We start from the raw sequence: 17,042 nt of genomic DNA on the forward strand, positions 1-17,042 counted from the left end.
CAGAAAAGCAATTCCCCCTGCAGAGGAGAACGCTTCCCAGAATGTTAATTTGTTGTTAAGGCAGTTCAAAAGCAGAAACCTGCACATTAACACAGTTTAGTGCTTCTGAGCCCGGGACCACATCTCCTGAGTCTGTTTTCACACCAGAGACACTCTAAAGACGAGCTATTAGGGTGTTTAGAAGGGACAGATAGTGACAGATGGAAGAACAGTTTCTTCCTTTTTTATTTTCTTTTCAGAGTCGGAAAACTGTGCCAACGTGGTCATAATCATGTTCGTCACTTTGTCACTTAAAGGTAAAAATTGATTTTTCACAGTGGATTCTGTGTGTAATTTTCTCTGCGGCACTCCCTCCAACTTCCATCAGCAGAAGCCGATCTATTTCATGTGAAAGTGGTGGATTTCATCTGGAGAACATGAATCATCCGGAATGTTTGATAACCTGCATGCAGAGTTCAACATCACACCTGCTGCCTTGTCATCATTCATGAAGGCCAGCTGGCTTTTAAGCCACAGTCAAAAGTCTGATGTCTGACGCTGTAAAGGACAACACGCAGCAAGGTGTCATGTAATCATATGCGATTTATGACCCCTGCAAGGACCTGTGTCAAACCAGCATCTCTTTTTCTAACTAGTGACATGTGTGGAGAAAGCACATGCATCTGATTCCATACATTTCTTTTGCCATCTCATGCTATTCTAGTCTCATTCCTGATCCTATACAACAAAGTCAACTGAAGACTAATGACTGCAGCTTACTTCATATCTAAACCTTTACTACTTTGAGATAGAAGACTACGGGTATGACAGGATGTCAATCTACGTGTTAACCCAGCTCGCTTTCTTTCTTCAACCTCCATCACAAAGCATATGTCACGCCCAAGCAATGACCCAAGCTGCCTCCCAACACACAGGCCCACTTTCCTATTGGTTAAGAAGCACCAAACAGCATCTTCATCTTTTTTCTTTCATTTTTCTTTTCGTCCCTTCTCATCTCACTCTCCCACTCTATCCGCCGCAAAAAAAACAACTTTTCACAGCACCCCAAGCCTTCGTGAAGCTCCGCTTCTTTACCACCACCATCTCCTTCCTCTCTGACACATCCTCAACTCCTCCCCTCAGGGATATTTTAGGCTATGCAGCTTGAAACGTATCACCATCCCTCCCACCACCCAGCCTCCCTATCGTCGAGTGACTAGCACATCTCTGGGGCGGGTGGCCACCGCTGAGGAAACAGGTGAGTAATGAGTGCAGGCCTCTCTAATTAACAAGCGACTCTTTCATAGCGACGCGTGATTAGTCGCTATGAAAGATCCGCGCGTGGACAGCTTTTCTTCAGCAGCGCAAATGTTTACGGTGGCGCAAGGTCCAAGAAGTACGCATCAGATTCAAACCGACGTCTCATTACAGCGTGAGCATTGTGAGTAATTATGTGGAGTGACTTTCTTTTTCAAAGAGTGAAGTCGCTCCAGCTATTCCCAATGCCTGCAGTGATATGATTTATGTGATTTCCCCTGAATGTATTGTCCCATCCGTTGAGCCCTCTTATATTCAATTGTTTTGATGGATCTTCTAAAACAACACCTTTTTCAACAAGGTAATATACCCTGATTATGTTCTGTTCAGGGTTTCTATATTGGTATTTTTCAACATGTATCCTCGGAGAGTATTGCATTGTCATTGCTTTAGGGCTCATTTTCTTTCCAATAGTATATTTTCCAGCGCTTTCAAAAATCACCATTTCAGCTCGGGGATTCGAGCTCATTTTTAACAAGCAGCGTCCTCTTTCAGATAAAAGATTTATGTTTTGCACCTCAGAAATATCCATCATAACAAGTGGCTGCGACTCAACAAAGCACACAAAATACACATTTCCACTACGTATTAGAATGGGCGAGACGGATTTTGATCTACATGGTGTGACTGTTGGTGCCAGACACGGAGCTTGCAGCATCTCCGAAACGGCTGCTGCCCTCAAGGTGTTTCCAGTCGCCGCAGTGTGTAGAAGCGGTTAGCAGCAGTCCTTTAGGTAAAATCGTGGAGCGAGGTCGGAGGTTCTTGGCCAGACGTGAAGATACTAGAGAGCAGAGGGTCAATTCAGCACCGAGGTAGATAAGAAGTTTCCAATCCTGTCAGCTTAGATCAAGAAATTGAGGCCACAGTGGGTACACTATCACAAGAAGTGAACAATTGAACATATTGCATGACAAATTTTGCTGCAACGTATGTGCACAGTAGGCTGCCGTAAGAAGCCTGAATCCATGGAGGCATCCTGCTTGGTGGTGGTAATGTAAGTGTGGAGAGGCTTTTCTGGGCCCACACTCGACACCTCTATGTCAGCTAAACATCATTCGAAAGCTACAATTGACTCATAATATTGCTCACTCTGTTCGTGGCCATGGTAAATGGATACTTCCAGCAGTATAACTAGCCGTGTCAAAAAGCACTCATCATCTCAGGCTGGCTCCAGGAACATGACAGTGGATTCAATTTACTCCAATAACCTTTGCAGTCTACAGATGTAAAGCCATCAGAGCTTTGGCGGGTGCTGGACCAGCGGTTTTGAGGATGAGGTGGGAATGGCAGGTGACGAGCAACAGATCCAGATAGTTTTTGTTTCAAATCATCATGTGACACATCTCTATCAGGCTGTCCGTTTCGGAGGTCTCCACAATGGTGCTAACAAGCGCTTACAAACAAGTGAACAATATGCAACTAGATTGGTAGTTGCTAGTATTGTATTGAGTAGAAACAGAAAAATCAACTATCAGATTTATTATATATCATTACATCTATGTTATGTTGACAATCGGGGAATGTAATTAAGTGCATTTACTCAATTAGTAGACTCGAGTACAACGTTACTTGTACTTGGGTCTACAATCATGATGAAGAGATATTCAGCCTACTTTATTTTATAAATCATACTATATAGGCTCACTTCTAAGCCTTAAACTTCATTCTCATTTTGAAAAATATATGTATTTATTTTTCCACCTGGACTTGTACGTTCTGCCATTTCTCCTCTGCTCCTCCCTCAGACCCCTGCACGCACGCACACACACACACACACACACACACACACACAGTTGGTTTAGAGACCTGCATTTACTTTGACAGTCTGCTGTGTTGTGAAGACTATCACACATTCACACACACTGCGTTTTTATGTCACATTTTCACAGGCTTACATTTGATACTATATTCGGGGCGACACAAAACATTATATATTGTGAAAAACAAGTATTGATGTCCAGTGGAGAAATAAACCCCTCCCTGCATTAAACAGTGCCTGGAGTATTGCTTCAGGAAACTGTCAAATCAGGATAATATACTTACACGTTGAGCCTATTGACGCCCTTCCTCATGTGAGCAATTGACTTTTGTCCCACCTGCAATGCTGCTATCACAGCAATGGAGGGGGATAAACAATGAAAATGATTTCCTCAATAGAAACCTCAAATTGCTAAATGATAGAGCTTATGAAGAAATGAAACCCAGGTGTCTTTTATTGCTCCCCATTTCCCTCTTGTAGTAGTTAATCTCCTTCATCAGAGAATGCACTCATCCTGAGTCTGCTCCATTTCACCCGCTTTGCCTTAGGCAGCTTCTTCGGGGCCAACAGCCGCAAGGTCCTCCCGCTAAAATAACAGTTATTTTGCCAGAACTATTATCATCCAACTCCCATACAGCACGATCACAGGCAACAGCAGCATTGTTGTCTTCGCCGACACTGAACCGATCTGTATATCTGACTGGTCTGAAATCAGTTTGCTGAAGGAAAATTGCAGCGGTTCTGTTGTGAGGTAATGAAAGCAATTTTCCTTCAGCTGCGGTCACATTAAGAATTTACAATGGCATTTTTCCGGTCTATTGACCTGTATAGTTAGCCATGAAAGAGAACGTTGCACAATAAAACCATGTAAGTACTTGATGGCAGCCTCTCGAAAATACAGCACAGCAAGTGCACAATGTAGTAATAATAATAACTTCTGGCAATTAATTCCAGCAATTGACTCAAGTATTGTTCCCTTATAGTGTTTTTATAGTAATTTCACCTTATTTCGATCATCCAGATGGGTTCGATTATTTACCAGCACACACCTGACAAAGGGATGTATTGAATTCAGTTTGCTGGTTCGTGGTTCATTTATCCTCTCTGCCCTGAGGAAGCCAGTCACTTTTTCAAAACTTTAACAGTCCCTGACAGCGGCTGGCAAATTTATTTTCCTGCCCAGTTCTCCAGAGAACCCCTCGGCTGAAGTCCAGTCTGAAGACATTAATGCTAACTTATTCAACACATTTAAGTTCTTGAGTCTTTCGGACTCACTCAAATGACATATCTTCCGATATAAATGATCAGGTCTCAGCTGGGTTGGTTTGCACAAGTTAGGTCAGCTGTTGCCTTCTTTTAAGCACAGTGATGAGTTGACAACTTGATTCAATCATTTAGGCTCGCTAATATACGCTTTTTTATAAAGCCCCTCTCTTTGTTTTGACAGTCACATTCAAATTAAGTCTTCAAAATAAGTGTTTAGAAAATGTCCCATTTATTTCGCTGCACGTCTGTCTTCATCTTGTTATAATTGTGGACAACAAATCAGCATTTGACGACTCTTTTTTTAGAGAATACCATCTGAATTGAGCCTTCTCTTCTCTTCAGGAAACCTTTGTCATTACTCTGTCAATGTATCAAGTCACTGATCAGGATTGACATTTAAGAAGGAAAATCTTCAGGCAGATGTTCTATCAGTGATTGTGTGTACTGATCTGAATAAACTGAATCAGAAACACAACAGGAGTCGAATATATTTTATTTATTTTTTCTTTTGCATGTGATTGACTAACAAGGTTTTGCTTCTCGAGTTGCTCTAAAACTGCTTTCATATATTTTCTCCCGCGGAACTCACACTTTCCTTTAACGATCTTAAGCTCACAAACACACACACACACACACACACACACACTACTCCTCTTAATCTATGTCTGCTGAAGTAGTCTTTAATGAGGTGTGAACAGAGGACCACAACCCTCTCCCTCCCTCCTTCTTCATCTTCCCACTCTCTCTCACCCCTGAGAGAAACCGACAGACAGGGTGACAAAGACATACAGCGACAGACGGATAGGGGAGGGAGGGAAGGCGATGGGAGAGTTAATGGGAGAGAACAAGGTCTTTTTTTTCTCCCCTCTTTCATTACTCCATCCCCCATCCATCCATCATCATGTGATCACAACGAGAGCAGATCACAGGGCCTGTGAGGGACACTTTAAAGATTTTCTCCCAACGCCAGGCTCCTCCATGTGTGCAGGAGTGTGTGTGTGTGTGTGTGTGTGTGTGTGTGTGTGTGTGCCCGCCCATGCTGTTTGTGTGTAGGGAAGCAGGTCAGGCTGGTTGTATTGCTCGCCCTTCAGCGAAAAGCCTGCCTACTCCCTTTTACAAAAAACCCACCACAGAATTATGGTTTTGTAGTTGAACGCCAGCCAGCTTCACTAATGCATCTCAAATGTGTGTGTGTCTGTGTCTGTTTGCGTGCCTTCCAGCACGGTGGGATCCCACTGACAAACAGCATATCAGCAGCGTGCCCTTGATTTGGATGAGTTAAACAGCCTTCTCCTACTTTCTTTTTACCTTTAGCTGTAAAATAAGCTCTTCAAAAAACGTTCCACGATGTTGATTGCCTTCCAGGATTGGGATTTCACCTTCAACCGGCTCAGTGCAACCGGCATACCAAAACGAGACTTCACAGTTGAATGAGAGAGAAACTCTATATCCTCGATACCTGTCCAGGCATGACTTAAAGAAATAAATAAAATCTAAATAAATCCACCTCGTCAGTTAAAATTACAAAGTGAGGTTACCGCAGTGAGCAGCATGACATGCCCTTTTTAGTCAATAGATTAGTCCTGTTGGATCAGGTGACATTCTGGAGTCACAGTCAAAGAGCACAGACTAAGGCCACAGTTTCTAGGTGGTAAAATGGCAGAAACGGCTGATAACTCAGGAGGTGTGCTCCCTAAGATCTTAACAGAAACTCCAATTTGTGCTGGTCCACTTCTCCACACTGGGTGTGGAAATCCTGACGACTACCATGATAGAACAGGTTTTAAGATCTTGAGTTTCAACAGCAGAACGTAGGCTACTTTATATGATTTGTTAACATTTAACGATAAACTTGGGGGTGCTCCGGTAGCCAAATGGTCACAGCTCACACAGTATATGCATGTATGCATATACTGCATGTATTACCTCTCTCCCCTCATCTCCTGTCTGCCTCTATACTAAGAACTGTACAGTAAAGGGGAAAATGCATTTTTAAGAAGCCCCCCAAAAGGATTCAGTTGGATAAATTACTGTAGGAACATACATTGCAAAAAAATAAAAGATCCCCTCCAGACTACAATATACTGGACAAAATGTTTCCTTGGATTGCTGTCCTCTGGGTAAATATAATTCATTTTTGCGGAGGCTGATAGCTCCACCTTTTGAATTAATCTTGGATCGCTTTTCATGCTTCATTCTGCTCTGCTCATCTAAACGATCAGAGAGTCGTTGGTGTGCGGTGTGCAGTTGTGTTGCATGAATAGCACATGACTACATCTGTGGGTACGGTCACCAGGAGCAGCGCTGCAGCGTTCAGGTTATTTTCAACCTGCGCTGCATTTTCCATTTTCACGTTTGCAACATCCCAGCAGTTGATTGTGTAACTTCAAACACGATGATGCTTTCCTACCTCGAGGTGCTGGAGGCAATTGCCAGGAGTGCTTCACTATAATGCATAACACACGGCCAATGAAATCTACAAAAGTTGAAAATAAGTCATTAAAATGTCCGTTTGACATAAATTTGACAGTAGTGCGGTTGCACATATTTTCGAATCATAGTTACAATTATTCTATTACTATTGCATTTTCTATGTTCCTGTTTTATCATTAATGCACATATATAATGTATGGCTTTCAAACTCACTCACCGTATAAGCAATGAGCTGAGCTTCTTTTCATGTTACTATAAATACACGCAGCCACATTCCTGCCCGTGCACCATCTTTTCCTCTCAAATCCAGCATTGTCTTGTGTAAGACAAACCATCAGAGTGGCAAAAGTTGTTTTTTTTTCAAGCCGTAACGAAACAAAATAATCTAAGCATATTTCATCAAGAAGGAAGGTAATTAAGGTAATGAGGTTTCTTTGCACAGCACTGAAACACGGCAGGCACAGGGAAAGGCATCGTTTGCTCCGGTCCTTTTATTAAATTTGTAATTAATGAGCTCACACAGGCATTTTTGCCCATTCTTTCAGCCCACTCCTCTTAACAAGTTGTATTTAAGACCGAGTTATGGTCACTGAAGGAACATTGTGTATTTGTTTGTACATCCAAACAAATTAAGAGATTGTACCAAGAGAGGACAACTTAAACAAAATACCCGCATAAATATCAAACCTCTATATGGTCTCTTGTTTTTAAGTATTTCACAAATGGCGTTTGGCATTTCATAGTTGATTAGCTCATCGTTTGCTTTTCTGCAAAGCTACAAGTCTCGCTGTCTTCAGCGGAAACGTAGTGTCTTCAAATGAATCATTTTCAAAAATGTATTTACTGGCCGTGTCAAGACAGAATCTCACGCACAGATTTCAACTCAGTAGTTCAAAAGTGCATTTCCAGGGTCTGTCAGTTGCATCATAAAACCCTCAGCTGCCCTGTATTGAACAAACCAAATAGAAAAAAACTCAACATATGAATGCAGGAATCTGAATAACTGCATTTTGAATCTGATAACTAGCCGGAAGGCTTTATATAAACACGTAACTGTAGCGAACACTCTCTGCTGTGGTGAGTTACATCACCAGAGAACTGGAGTATGGAGGAACAGGTTCGATGTGAACTTTGAAAAACCTCCCTCCATTCTGTCGCTCCTCTCTGTGGTTTTTTTTTTCCAGGATGAGCTCAGCGATCAGTGCTGCAGTCGAACCACAAGTCATTTGTACTGAAACAAGCCTCGTCCCTCCGAGTATTTCCCAGCGTGCACAGATAGAAAACCTCTCTGATGCCACTTTGAAGACTAGAACCAATTAGGGAATCATTATAATGAGGAGCCTCTAAGTGCACGGCTTTTGTTACTCAGCAGCTGTCTAATTGGAGTCGGTGTATTTTCGAAGGGCATTGGGGCGACGGCTGTTCTGATATCACTGTGATACACTTTTGGATCAGCGACCCGCTCATTGCTGACCTTTTGACAACATACACCACATTGCTTGTGCAGAAGGTTTTGCTTTAATTTTCTTTTAATGGAAGGAAGTATTCATGGTATGTCAAAAAAATGTATACTTCCCAGTCATATCATGTGTACACAGCTGAAAAATACTGCATCTCCTGCAGCAGCTCTTAACCTTCCCATGCCCACTGCAGCTGTGAAGGATTTTTACCTTAGGGTATATGTTCTGCAGATCCAGAAATGGTTGACTAGTTACACAGCTGCTGCATATACAGTGCGGTTTATATAGCAATCCATGTCAAACCCATATCCTCAGTTATAGTGTTTTTTACGAGGAATGAATAGCATCAGTATTGAAGCAGCTGCTTCTTTCAAAGCATGTGCATTGATGTTTAAAGCTTTGAATGGGTAATTCTGAGTCATAGTAAGTCATCCGGTCTCTTTCTCCGTCCACTCTTTAAATATTATATTTCCTTTTATTTGTTCCCATTTTTAATGCAGCCTTTATTGTGGTCCTTAATGAATAAATCATACTCCCGCGGTCCACGGGGGAGAAAGATGTTGAATTTAATGTGCTCTTCATTTTCTCTCTGTTTGCCTTCTCACAGCTCCCCTGACTGACAAGCCGCCGAAAATCCTTTCCCCGTCGGAGAGCCAAATGAGCGTCATAGAGATGGCAATAGGTAAGGAGACGTGTTTTATTCCCCACACTGATGGCTTATTCTGTCTGTCGGTGGAACGTGTGCTGTCATACTCGTGGCAAAGCCAATTCCCTCAAAGTAGGAGCTGTTCTACTTAACTGTGGCTTTGTTAGGAACAATATCTTCATGTTTATCATATTTTAGTAAGAGTCCTCCCTGTTTTCTGATCTGCTCCCATTTCCATTGATTGTTGACGCCGTTTGCTGTCAATGCAATCTCAACACATCCTCTTTGTTTACCTGTTGTACTGATAGAATTAGTGCAGATTATCCTGAAACGATTGTATACATGTCATACTCAGCACTCTGGTGCTCCTCCTTTCTCTCTTTGAAAGAAATACTGTTTCAAAGCACTAATTCATTGAAAATGCTTCTACTTTATTGATTTTTCTCTTACCGTTAAGCAACTCATCAACACTTCCTGCACAATTGTTTCATATAAAGACTTCTAGCAGGTTAGGTTGAGCAGTATCTCCTTTCCTAGCAGGTCTTTAAGGTGAAAGGTTGAGTTCCCAACAACAAATGGCAAAGTAGAAGTGTTCGAAAATACTGTGGTGAAAACCATAGTTTTGTTGTACTAATGGAATTATTGCTGTGGAAGTATAGACTATGCTGAATTTACCTGTTTTTTGAGACTTGCACATTAGTTGAATACCAGCTCTTATTTATGGTATTGCTGAAACTTTTACTCTGTGATCCTCCGAGTACTTGACATCAAAGTTCAAATTCAGTCAAATTCAATTAGATCAAACCATTGACACTAGTTGCTAGCATTGGAGTGTGTTGTGTTGAACTGTATTGATCTCCAACACTTTCCTATCAGTTCAATTTGTGCTTTGCATCTGCACAGATCTGACATAACAAGTGTTGAAGTGTTCAGTAGAAGATTTTCAATTAGGTCTGTTCTCTGTGCCCTTTTGTGAATGGACCTCGAGTTTTCCTCTCGATGGAGGAAAAACACGAGATGAGTCATTCGACACATTTGTGTATGAAAGAGAAAGTTAATTCAGTGGGTTTGAAAGCCATGTCCGCCACCTTTTCTCTTCCTTTCCATTGGAGTGCCTCTTCATTGTAATTCCACTGATCACATCTAACTTGTGCAACATGGATGCTGGTTTGTTCAGCCGTAATGAGTCAGAAATGACTCAAAGTGCTGCTGTTACTTCTGAGAAATCCTACATAACCTCCACTCACGCTACCTTCAAATTCCTAATCTTAGCATTACTTCAAATGATTGCCTCCATTTCTGCCTCATGTGGCTGCCTCAGAACAGCAGTCCTCCATTTGCCTTACCAGCTTTTGATGCTCAGGGGCTCATGGGGAAATTCCCGCTTTGTGCCTTATTGGACGAGAGCTCAGCTGTTGGTGGAAGGGAAAATGGGTCATGATGGAGACTTTCTTTGAAGTCAATTTGTCATGGGCGACGAACACAACTGGCTCGCAGAGGTAAAAGGTGGCAATCACAAAATAGACGCAAATCACTGTAGCTTTAAATTGATGATGGATAAAAGCCTCTCTGGCTTTTTTCATCTGATTGAGTGTTTGATAGTGGATGATGGAGATTTACAATACGCATTACCTGATAGAGCAGACATTAATGTTCCAAAGATAAGAAACGTGCTGCTGTTCTGGTTTTGGGGTTGATTTTAATTATTGTGTAACTGAACATTTTACTGTACTTTTCATTCTCTGTCAGGGATTTTCAGCTTCTTTCAGCTTTCTAGACCTTCATCCCCCAAATGTATCAGATTGGATTTTCCTCTTGATTTTGATTTTCCAGTGGATGGGGATCAGTAGAAACAGTTTTTTATGCTCCTCCTTCGCCTCAGCACCCATTGATATTCTACACAAAGTCAGCACCTCTGTGTACATAATATATGAACACCTATTTGATCCTCTGCCTGTACAACCTCCTATCGCTTCCTGTTAGCGTTGGGTTAGCATGCTCTTGTCATCCACAGAGAGAACCCAGTCGAACGCAGTGTGGCAGTATTGGTGGAATTTTAATATTCATACTCTGAAAAACACTCAAATATAGAAGCGTAAATGGCTTCGGCTGACAGTTAATTAGGCAGGTGAGAGGGAGAGAGTGGGAGGAGTGGGAAAGGCGAATGTGGAGAGACACTTTTTGGGCTCTTGTTATGGAACTCAAGGGATGAACTGAGAGATCTGTAAATGGCGGGCCCCAATTAATCAGCGCACATCGTCCGTGGCCCACTCCCTATTTCGTCTCCTAATGGATGTGGTTCCTCAGCTATAATTGACTCAAATGCTTGATTAAAACATGTTGTATAAATGCTCTTCTCAGCCCCTCGGTGGGCGGGCCTCTCCACCGCTTTCTCTGTGGGACAGATGCCTCACATTTTCGGTCCGTAATTCAGTCTGACAGTTGAATGCGCTGCTTTCACTCAGTCTTGTGCAGATGTGGAATAATTGTCTGCAGTCAAGCCAAGCAGACTAACTGCAGCGCAAGTCTGTTTCCAGAGTGCTAATATGTTCAATTTTTAAGCACTTTGACGACGGGGTGATTCATTTCCTTAATACATGAACATGTTTGTGCCACTTCTATGTTCTTGAACACAACCCAACCAGGGATTCAACCTCCAGAAACAAATCTGCTTCATGAGCTTTTGTTCTGCTGTCAGATTTGATTTGAATTAATGCTGTTTTCTGTGCAGGGCTGACGTGTCACTTGCTGCCTCGCTTGCCTACCTATCCTGGCATTTTATTTCGGGTTAGATTGAATTCACGACCATCGCGGCACTCCGTTTGTGATGCTCATACTGGGAATATCCAGCGAGTTCCCCTGTGATCTTGATTGGCTGTTAAAACTTCAAGCTCTCTCAACTGCCTCCTTCCTCAAGATATCACACTTCATCCCTTGACATTTGACATTACGACACCGCAGCGAGTTTTCTGAAATTGCTGCGGAGAGAAAACAAGGTGATGATGTCTGAGCCTCCTTGCCGTATTCCCCCGAAATACACTTTTAAGCTCTCACTTGAATGCTTTGAGGAGCCCTGCATCTCTCTGTCGTACTGGTACGCATCATCAATCTGTAATATTCAATGCACCGCAAGAGTTGTTTTGTGTTTGAGTAATTGAATTGATTCTTTTGATGTATTCACTTTCCCCCAAACTGTCTTGTTTTCTTGTTCTTTTGTGCCTCACTTAGTTATTTGCTTTGTTTCCATCGATGCCTTTTTGGACCCTTCAGGGGATGGAAGACAATTTGTTGTTTTCAGTCAAAGATAAACAGTAGCACAGGGAAGGGTCAAAGGTCACAGATACAGGGACAAATGATCTCAGGATATCTTAAAATGTTTTTTATTCCTGTATGACCGTATAGTTTGTGAAAAACACTCTACAATGATGCTGTCGCGCTTTGATTTACACCAAAACTATATATATATATATTGTTGTTTGCTTTAGGATTATGAAAAAAAAAAAATGTAATCTTTGGCTAAGTTGAAACACTTTACACGTGAGCGCAGAGCAAATACCTGCATCCGGGTTATGAAATCCAGAATCCAAATCTTCCCAGAGAAGTTGGGGAGGTGATAGCAACATGTTAATGCTCAAGGTTTTTAATGAGATGGTCAACAATCAAGCATAGGTGTAATGTTAGAATGTCCACATACTTTTGGCCACGTGGTGTACCATCATTCCACTCTGGGGTTATGAGAACAGAATTATGGGTAACATTACAGGTACGATTTGTATGTCCTCTTAGGAGCAGTAGAAGAGTCAACGTATTAGTTCCAAACCGCTACCGAGTAATACAAAAGGCGTCTTTTTAATAACATAGCTTGGATATCTGTTACTGCCTCTCAGAAAGGCTCATTGTGGAAATGTCTTTGTTCTAAGCAGCCTCTCTATAACAATCTGACAATCTGCACTCCTCTCAGAGGTTGAGCTTCCTCATCTGTTGGTTGGTGAATAATAAGTGTAAACTGGAAATTGGTCTTCAGTCACTCATCAGAAGGAGTTACATTGTTTAATGATATAGTATGAACTGATGATAGATACCTCAGAACGAAGCAATCATTATCCTGAGTTGACTTGGAGTCGGCAGCCACATCAATTTAGAATGTGCAGTCCTTTGGTAATGAGGAGGCTAGCACATCAATGTACTGTTATTCTGGTGCAGGTCAGGTTGCTATGAGACTCCCATTTTCCTCTGAGCTGACATGGAAACCTTCACATTAAGACTTGACGAATCCAGATCGCTCAGTAAGGAAGTTTGCACTCGTGTGGGTTTCTTTCTCCATCCTCTGCGGAAACAGAGCATCATTAGGAAGAAATGATGAACTGCACATAGACAGCAGACAAAATGTCACCTTTCACCACACTGCTCCAATGCGGTTGAAACTCAGTCCAACAGATGGTCTTGGAAAGTTTAACCTTTACGTGACCTTATCAATCCATGAATGTCGATCATCCCATTATCCTGGAGCAGATTCTTTCCTGTAGCTGTATGGATTATATCTTCTAATGGAGTAATATTTGGGTTCTTGTCGCATTGATTCAGGCACTTTTTTCAATACGTAACGATTGATTTTGATCTGTTGGATGTTTGATCCTATTGACAATGGGCTGTGGGGAAAAGGCCCACCATGCCACAGACAGTTAGACATATAGATCATGTTCAAGGTAAATACCAAGAGTTCTGGAGAAAGGATGTAAACGTCCAAAGGTCAGGAAGACGTGATTATCACTTGAGGGTTCATTGATTTTGTTGTTTTTCTCACTTGTAACATAAATATCATGTATTGTCTTCACACGAAACCTGCCCTCCTTTTATATGTATATATATCTTTTTTTTTTCATTAGAATGGGCTCGGCGAGTTTATTTACATAGCACATTTCAAACAGGCAATTTTAAGTGCTTTACATAATGCATTGAATCCAATAAATGTTTGAACAGCACCAGGCAGGAGAGGTGGAGCACGTCAGGGTTTCAGTCAAGTGTCTGTCTGTAGGACAAGGATTAGAAATATTGGACCTAATTTACATAATGCTACAATAAAGATAACTTTGAAATGAAAACCGAAAACATTTGAACCTATAACCCACTCAACTTGGCTTGGATGTGTGCAGAACGTTTTTTAAATGAGACCGCTTGTGTTGGTGCTCAGTTTAACCCCAAAAGGCAACCTGGAACCTGACTCGATGGCACGGGTACAGACGGCACACGCTGATATTTTCCGACTCAAGTTTTAAATTAAGAGCATCACTCGCTGCAGCTCGGTGTTATAATCGGTACATCCTCCAGCTGACATTCGAGTAGTCTCATGCTTTTCAGCCAAGATGTTCTCATCAAACCATGAAACACATTTTAGTTCCACAAAGAAAAAGAGTCTCCCACAGCACGGCCTCAGTAACACCTATCCCCGATATCACACACACACACACACCAGCCATACCTCTAAATGTCACTGGCTCCGCAGAACGCTCCATCGACGCCAAAGGTTCAGAGGCCCTAGGATCAATATTACATCATTTCTCTCAATTAGGGCATATTTATTCCCCTCAAGTTATTGTACATCTGCGAGTGATCCTATCTGTATTCCTGGCAAGTCTCCAGATGACTCGAGGCCCTGCAGGGAGGGGAAGACAGAGTGAGATAGAGAGGAGGGAAGAGAAAGAGAGAAATTAAGGTGGGGGGGTGGAGGAGTTTGGGCAAAGAGTCGGAGCAAGGGAGAAAGAGTGAGATCATTTAGGATTCACAGAGGGTATGAAATACGATGGTGTCTTACCTTGAGTTATTACAGATGAAAGTGGATACAAGACAGCACACTGTCCCAAATGGTTAATATACCCTGCAGCGTGGAGGCATAAATCGTGACTGTCATATTAGAGGTGGGCTTGTTGGTGGTGATTGGAAGAGATTCTTGGCAAAGGACTGCTCCCATTAGTGTTTTACATAAGAGCGGTAATGAGGGGGACAGTCTGTGCGAGCGCTTGCGGAGACTCGGTCGGCCCGCCGGACCGAAGGAGACTTTAGGTTTACTTAACACCTTGAGGAAATTCACCGGAGCGCGACCGCAGGGCGAACACCATGCTAACATGTTGGATGGTGATTGACCTCTGAAGTCGAGCTGTAGTCCCGCATTGACTGCTCCCCGCTCTGCTTCCTGTCAGCGGCTCCCATCTGCGGCCTCGTACCCGTCTCTGCCAAAGTAAGAGGAAAAATGGCTGAAGGCGTTTGCTCTCATTAGCAAAAGAAATAGCATCAAGCATTTGCCAAGCATTGAGATATACTGCCTCCTGTCTGTGTCAGCCACACTTCCCGTCTCTGGGTAGACCTATTAATCATGAATTGGTCTTCAGCGTGTAGTTTACAGAAAGTCTAGTTTGGTGTTGTGTTTTTTATTTTCATGTGTAAGGTCTAAAGAGGTCCTGCATTGCACCTGCATGTCGGCACTTGGGAAGGTCCGAAGACTTCCGCCGATGTCAGAATCATTTAGCAGATCGATAGATTATATAACCGTTTGAGGAGGACTACCAACCCACTGGACCTGTTTTGACTCTTTGATTAACCTGACTAGTGGTTTTGATGTGATACACCACTGCAGTCACAGTGGCCTTTTTACTGGCACCTGCGTCTTCGGTTCACTGTGTAAGTTACAGTTCACCACAGTGGAAGATGTAACAGCTGTGGACTTGCTATCCAGGCTGTCACAGCTGCAGTAGTGGTGTGTGAGCGACCTTATGTTACAGTACAACAACCCCTTCAGGCGCTCGCTCTGTGATTGGTACTCTGGTGCTTTTGGGTTTGTTTTAGCACAGTGTAACTTTAAAGCTGCACTTTTGTTTCCCCTCCGTGTTATTATTGGGTTTTGCCATCCTCCAACTCGTGTCACCAACTCTGCCACAGAGTAGAGTCTGTGCAGTTCCCTTCCAGCTGTTGCTCTATCAACAGCTGTGTACTTCAGATCCGAGCTAGAATTTTAAATTGAAAGCGCTCCTCCTCCACTCGCACACATTCGTTTCCATTTTCTGACGCTCCTTCCAGTCCCGTCATGTATCAGTAGCTTCTGCACTGCAGCAGCTATACACCCAGTCTTGATAGGCAACTTAAGTCCAACACCAGCATATGGATTACTAGCAGCAGGAAGACTCACTCGGTGACTCGTTCAGCACTGTGTGACGGCTGGGCACCCACGAGCCACATGCCTTAAAATGAAACCCATTTTAGTGTGGCAGTTAAGCACAGCGTTTGTTTTTTTTACAGCCATTAGATTAGCCCTCAGTTTACACAGTGGTGTCACCTTGCTCTTTTGTGAGCCACTATTTAAAAAACTTCAACTGCTAGCAGGTGGAGGAGCCATTAATTTGCTCTGGTGACTTGAAGATAATCTTTTCATTGTAATTTCTTAGGTTGTTTGATGCATTTTATTCTGCAAAGTGATATTCTCTCTCTGGATTTTACCCCGGAATGTAGAGAGAAGCAGAGCAGCTTGCATTTTTATTTCCCCCAGAATATATCAGCCTCTCCTGTGAAGCCAGTTCCACCGCACAAGCCTCAGCCAAAATGCAAACCCTACAAACTTCCCCTTCATCATCAGTCCCCTTGACAGTGCATGTGTGTTGCCTGGTTGAACTAATTGCCCTTCGCTGTATTTCCAGCCAAGCAGGTGGCCATATTGGTTTCCTTCCAGCTGTCTTCATGTGACAGTGCATCCAGGTTGGAAAGAGATGACAGTGTCCCCTCTCCGCCCGGAGCGTGACCTTGGTTAGGCGATGCTCCCTCTGCACTGTCTTTGGTCTCACATTGGTCTTTGGGGCCAACTCCTGATTATGTACGTGTTGTCGTGTGTGGGTGTGAGAGACATAGAGCGCTCTCTGATGTCTAGCCAGAAAGCTAGAGGGCCGGATCACGGTCAGGAGGGGAGGGAGATGACAGTGGCAGCAAACTTTGGCAAGTGACACATGAGACCGCAGATCTGTGATGTCATGATACAGCTGCTGCACACACACACACAAACACACACACACACAGATATTTGGTGCCCATACAGGCAAAATCCAATATTGTTCAAACAAGGAGAAACAGAAGCTAATGTTCACTGTTTGTCTCACACACACACACACACACACACACACACACACACACACACACACAC

At 42.8% G+C, this 17,042-nt stretch overlaps 1 protein-coding gene across 2 annotated transcripts in view; it reads left to right on the forward strand.

Annotated features, from left to right (window-relative positions):
• LOC116385934 (interleukin-1 receptor accessory protein-like 1) overlaps window positions 1–17,042 on the forward strand; it is a 199,005-nt gene that overhangs the window by 110,571 nt on the left and 71,392 nt on the right. For both annotated transcript variants that reach the window (XM_031851711.1, XM_031851712.1), the window contains exon 6: window positions 8,822–8,896. In XM_031851711.1, coding sequence (XP_031707571.1) covers window positions 8,822–8,896 — 75 coding nt within the window. The remainder of the gene's footprint in view (window positions 1–8,821; window positions 8,897–17,042) is intronic.

This window comes from Anarrhichthys ocellatus, unplaced genomic scaffold (assembly GCF_004355925.1).
Source record: "Anarrhichthys ocellatus isolate YVR2014 unplaced genomic scaffold, GSC_Weel_1.0 scaffold12, whole genome shotgun sequence".
Classification (NCBI taxonomy): Eukaryota; Metazoa; Chordata; class Actinopteri; order Perciformes; family Anarhichadidae; genus Anarrhichthys; species Anarrhichthys ocellatus.